The sequence below is a fragment of the Sinocyclocheilus rhinocerous genome, unplaced genomic scaffold (assembly GCF_001515625.1).
Source record: "Sinocyclocheilus rhinocerous isolate Xijiao unplaced genomic scaffold, SAMN03320098_v1.1 scaffold1676, whole genome shotgun sequence".
NCBI classification, from domain to species: domain Eukaryota; kingdom Metazoa; phylum Chordata; class Actinopteri; order Cypriniformes; family Cyprinidae; genus Sinocyclocheilus; species Sinocyclocheilus rhinocerous.
Genome location: NW_015644618.1, coordinates 853,821 through 860,190, shown reverse-complemented (window position 1 = coordinate 860,190; position 6,370 = coordinate 853,821). Strand labels below are relative to the sequence as shown.

General features: G+C 35.9%; 1 protein-coding gene across 1 annotated transcript in view; it reads right to left on the bottom strand.

The window, feature by feature from the left end:
• Positions 1-3,929: 3,929 nt before the first annotated feature.
• Positions 3,930-6,370, bottom strand: part of LOC107758426 (renalase, FAD-dependent amine oxidase) — a gene marked incomplete at its 3' end in the record, with an annotated part of 38,881 nt that continues 36,440 nt past the window's right edge. Inside the window, exon 6 of the mRNA XM_016576145.1 lies at positions 3,930-4,105. Coding sequence (XP_016431631.1) covers positions 3,930-4,105 — 176 coding nt within the window. The remainder of the gene's footprint in view (positions 4,106-6,370) is intronic.

The following is a 6,370-nucleotide window of genomic DNA, read 5'->3' as shown; positions in this document are numbered from 1 at the left end:
TTTAAGTAAACAATTATTAGCTATTATTAGGAGAAGTACAGGGGGTTTCCCAAGCTAAGGGGTTTGTCGCAACAAGTTGTAGAACCAACACTTTTCCCATATACAACCATTAAGTTATGAAATAGTCATGCAAACCAAAAATGGGTCTGCACTTCTGTTCAAAATGCTAAATGCCAATGTGCTAAATGTATAATCAACCATTTACAGTAGGAAAATAAATAAGCTTATCAAATTTAAAAGGGAGAAGAAAAGGTTTGGCTTTTGATATCTTGTGATATTGGTGTCTAAGATTGCGTGTCCAATAAACTCTAATACTGGCACAAATTCATCCATTGGTAGAAGCCAAATAAGGCCCTCACCTTTATGAACAAAACTATGAGATGTACACGAAAATACAATCCAGACTACACTGAATAAGTGTTACATGTGATATGTAGGGTAAAATGTCTTATGTTTATTTCTTTTGCTGACACTTTTGTCACTTACGGTGCATTCATGTTACTTTTTATTATTTTAATGCTTTATTATTTCTAAATAATGTCTTTGGATATAATTATTTTTTATAGTACATTACTTATTGTAGTTTTTACTAATCACACTAAATCAACACATTCAACTGACAGTCCTAAATCCTACACATTTTTTAACGACATTAATGATACATCTAGACCACACCAGATGTTAATGATTGAGGTGATGTGTGCATTATTCACCATGCCTTTTAATTATGAATTTAAGTTATGTATTATTAAGCTTGAGTGATAAAAAAAGGAATGCACATTTTCTGCGCTCCAACAATGTAGTAGTGTCTGTTGAAAAAAGCAGTCTGCATTTACAATAGATTGAAAGTCATGACTCATGAAGAGTCTTTCCAGCCATTAGCGTCCAGAGGAGTCAATGACTTTGACATGTGGTGAATGCAAGTGTGTGTTGTCGGTTTATGCTCAGCAAACTGTGATGTGGCAAATGACTGTAAGACCGACTCCTGCTCCATGCCCTCTGTGTGTTTGACCGGGAACTGGCACGTGCATAGGTGTGTGTGTGTGCATGTGTGAGTAAGTGTGTTCCTGCCTTTGCAGTCTAAACAGGCCTTGGCCCACTCTCTGGCACTCAGCAAGCTCAGCGCTCCCACACAGATGTTCTATGTCCTCTGACCTCAAACTAAGGCCCAGTGCTGTGTGTCACAGAGGAGCTGAGAGTGTGGGGGCTTCGAAAGAGAACGTCCGTGTGTGTGTGTGTGAGAGAGAGAGAATGCAACTGTGCGAGAAAGGGCACAGTCCCACACAGTGTGTGAATGTATAAAGTACTACTGTAAGATTGTGTGTGTGTGTGAGCCAAGTGAGCGGGGGGAGAGTATGGATTTCTATGTGTGTGAATCTACCAAGACCCTTAAGAAAAAGTTAAACTAGTTTTTTCTTAATCTGTATTTTGTATGTTTTCCAGTAAAACTATATATTTTTAGCCCTTATTTATTAGAGAAGCAAAACTAAAACAATAAAACAAAAACTAAAATATTTGTCAAAGGTACAAGAAAAATAAAACAAGTCTTAATATCACTGATTAATATCTTTTGTTTCAATAGAGCGGTCTGAAGACACCATCAGCCTGGCTTAATTAAAAATGAATGTCTTCTGCTGTATAGCAGGGAGGCTTCTATTACTAGCAGTTGCCTGAATAAGCCAAAACATCGCTGTTTCACTCTGGTTATATATCATCACACATATTACAGTGGACCCTTACAAAGATAATTCATAATGTAGCAGATCATAAAAGAAATTAAATGAAATATAAATCTTATTAGAGAAGCAAAACTAAAACAATAAAACAAAAACTAAAATATTTGTCAAAGGTACAAGAAAAATAAAACAAGTCTTAATATCACTGATTAATATCTTTTGTTTCAATAGAGCGGTCTGAAGACACCATCAGCCTGGCTTAATTAAAAATGAATGTCTTCTGCTGTATAGCAGGGAGGCTTCTATTACTAGCAGTTGCCTGAATAAGCCAAAACATCGCTGTTTCACTCTTGTTATATATCATCACACATATTACAGTGGACCCTTACAAAGATAATTCATAATGTAGCAGATCATAAAAGAAATTAAATGAAATCTAAAAATAATGAACTACATATGAATTATAAAGGACTGACCCAGGATGGGATGGAATGGGGGGGATGATAAAAATGACTAAATAAAATTTTTATTATAGTACTGCTTTCAGTGCTCCACTTTAAGATTCTGTGAACCTCTCTATCAAACTTTCTGATGTCAAAGTTCAAAGTGAACCCTGTTTCAGGCCGAGTAATTGTAAAGTTTAAATATAGCTGCAAGCAGCGATGACGGGCACAAGCCCCGGTGCCACCGCAAACCCCCGATGGCATTAGGAAAACATTGCACATCGGGCACATGCATTTAACCCTCTGGCAGTCTGGTTGTTGAGTCACAGCAGTGTAAGGGTTACTCTAGAAAATCAAGAGTGTGAAACAGATACACTCACAGAAAAGAAAGGATATATAAAACTCTGAATGATCATTAATAATTTTAAAATGATTTTAATCATCTATAAGCATTTATTAAAAATAATTACATAAAAATATATTGTCAGTGAAGTACATAACTGATTTTATGCATTTATTTGTCATTCTAATGGGTGGAAACAGACAGGAGAAAGATCAGGCTTAAAAGATTTCTTATCCTATGACTCCATCTGGTGGACAACCTTATTACCACAGACTTCATCTGTCAGCTGCAATGTTTGATTATTTTTAATTAGCTGTTAGGCCCCAGAGCATCAGAAATTCATGAAACTAAGCATTTTTCCTCAGAATGACTTGTTCTCCGTATGTAAAAAGTTTTGAGGAGTTTGGAAAAAGCACTTAAAAGATATAAGAAGATTAGTTTCCTTTTTGACCGTTATTTTAATAAATCAATCAATCATCAATATCTTGTCATCATGCTGACAAAGTTTGTTGTGAATTGCATGAATCCTCTAGGAGGAGTATGCAATAACGCATCGGCCATATTTAAAAAAAAATCCACATCAAATCAAAATATGCAACTTCCTGTTGGTTATAGCTAATGACTGTAAAACATATGTACCAAGTTTGGTGACTGTAGGAAAAACTAACCCTCTACCACTTTTGTCTAAATGTGGCGCTATAGAGCGTCTCCTCCACGCCCATTTGCCAATGCCTAACGGCCGATAACTCTAATGTGTGTCGAGTTTCATGAAATTCTAAGCATGTTAAGTGCCTCAAAAAGACCCAAGAAGAATATTAAAGTTGGAGACGGTGCCATGGCAACAGTATTTCCCTTCAGAGTTTTATATCTGATGTTTGAAGGGTTTTTGAGCATGTTATGTGCCCCCAAAGCCCCCGAAACCTTGAAAAAAACAAAACAAAAAAAATAATAAAAATAACAATAATAATAATCCTTAGAAAAACAATAGGGTCCTGCTATAGGGCCTGGGCCCTAATAATAATAATCTTTAGAAAAACAACAAAGCAACTAGGACTTGGGTCCTAAAAAGGAGCATAGTTTGTGTGTATTGGTTAATATGGTTTATGAGGTCACAAATGTGTATAATGACATAGGTATTACAATGTTACACTTCCTGTGTCTTCGTAAACCAAATGACATAAAAAACTTACTATACAGTGTTTTTTTTTGAAAATCTAAAAAAATGCACAAGGTTTTGTGTGATGGTTAGGTTTAGGGGTAGGGTTAGTGTAAGGGGATAGAAAATATAGTTTGTACAGTATAAAAACCATTATGCCTATGGAGAGTCCCCATAAATCACATACACAAGTGTGTGTGTATGTGTGCGTATTCATTTCTTTTGTTAAAAAAAAATTCTTACCGACTCCAAACTTTTGAAGGATTTTGAGATTCTTAGTCAAATTCTCACACAGACTAATGTAGTCTCACCTGTGAGTATCTCCACTTCTGACACTTGATGCTGTCAGGTTGAGGTAGCTCTGGCATCACCTTTTCCAGCTCTTCCAGGATGATGGGCTGTACCGCATCCTTCTCCTCCTCCAGGTGCTGGATGCCAAAGGGCACACTAGTATGCACCACCACAGCAGGTCCGCAGTTCTTCGATGCTGCCAATGACACACACAGTTTATCAAGCTCACATGTGCTGCTTATGAATTCATTCACAAACATGCCCAGATCCCACACTGTGTGCTACAGTGAGAAAAAGACTGTTTAGGTAAGGAAATTTCAAATGGAGGAAGAAATGAGGGTCAGATAAACAGCACAGACAGCAGCAGAAAAGTGGCAATATAGGCTGAAAATGCCATAAATGTTTTTCCTCACTTTTCTATGATTTAAGGTGAAAAGGAAACATTATTTTGCATGTTGTAAAAACATTTCAACTGGAGTGTGTCTGACATAATGTGATGCATGTTTTAAACAGACAGTGCATCAAAAATGAAAATTCTGTCATCACTGACTTATCCTCATGTCATTCCAAACCTTTCTTACTTCTGTGGAACATAAAAAAAGAAGATATTTGAAAAAATATTTTTTTAAATGATTTTGCAAATGGGGACTAAACAACATTGGATCCCATCGACAAAAAACACTGAAAGACTTCTCAAAATATCTTCTTTTTTGTCCATACAGGTTTGGATTTAGTAACTGATGACAAAATTTAGATTCTTTTTTCATATTCACTGTGAATGTGACATGACCAACTTTATTTGTTTGTCATAGCAGGTTATCAGTAGTGAGTAGTGTTAAGTAACAGTATCCAGCCTTCTCTTCTCCAGACGATGGTTCCTCAGTGATATCATCTATGGGCACATCAAACCCCATGATCTAATGCTTTATGGGCCAAGCTCATTGCCAGAGACATGACCCGTGACTGAGACCAGGCTTAATATATTAGCCTTGCACATAGTGTAGTCATTTCTCTAATGACAGTGTTTTAAAACACATATTTAATATGATTGGAGGAAATCATGCTTTATTGGGCCCTATAAACATGGGGCTGTGTTTGAGCAGCTGGAGTGATTTGGCCCAATGACTCCAAGTAGGATGAAGATGCTGAAAGCCAACACTGATCAACACTTGAGGAACGAGGGCTAGGTCTGAATAAGACCACAGAGACTGGCTAAAACTTAATATTAAAGTCTCTGGCAGATTCACATGGTAACACATTGACTTTATGGATCACCTGTGGGGAGGGGCTTTATACTTCAGTAAGATCTATTCTGTTTAGTAAAGTTTTACGGACCAACAGAGAACGATGAGCCATTTAAATCATGACCACTGGCATAAATGGCAAACATGTTGAAATAAATGTGGAAAAGTCAGGCAAATCACATTCACATGTTATTCTCATGCCTGGTCCTTAAATAATATTGGACTAATAAATAAATGGAGTATTCCTGAAAATATAGTTGTGGATAAAATGCTCCAAGGAATAATAAATTAAGATTATCTTATGACTAACAGCATCTAAACAAAGTGTAGGGCTTTTCACAGAGTGTAGGGCTTTTTTCTTTTAACACTGGGTTTACAGTTTTTGTTTTTGTTTCAGAAGACCATACAACCCGAGTAAAACTACATGGCAACATTTGCAACAGATGGACAAGCAGTTATTAAAAAGTGGTTGCATGTTGTATTTGCAGAATGATTAACCTTATAAATATGCAATAAGTAACCCAGTTTACAAATGTACAGTGTGAAATCTTGAAACCTGACTACCCAGGATATGTACATTACAATAGATTAAAGTTTGAGATAAAGTTAGATAAAGATATGATAAAGAATGACCCTGGGTTCACAATTTCAAGTGAAAAGCCTAAAGCTGGTTAAGTCAATACCACCACAGGTACAGACTCTGTCAACAGAGGAGGTACATGTGAGAAATCAAGTGCCTCTGTTGGATAAATGATAGAAGAAAATGGATAAATAGAAATCCTTGTCCAAAACACCAGGTCATAAAATTAAACATTTTATTTTAAGGACCAGTTCTCACTATTAACTAGTTGCTTATTAGCATGCATATTACTAGCATATTGGCTGTTTATTGGTACTTATAAAGCACATATTAATGCCTACTCTGCATGACCATATTTTAGATTCTTTAACCCTACCCCATACCTAAACTTAACAACTACATTATTAACTATTAATAAGCAACAAATTAGGAGTTTGTTCAGGGACAATTCTTAGTTAATAGTGAATATGCGTTCCCCGTTCCCTATTCTAAAGTGTTACCAAATTATATACCTGCATGTATAGTATCATTCAAATGTTTGGGGATGGTACGATTTTTTTGGCAGAATTACAGTAAAATGGTAATACAACATTCTAATTTAATATATTTAAAAATTCATTCTATTCCTGTGATACAA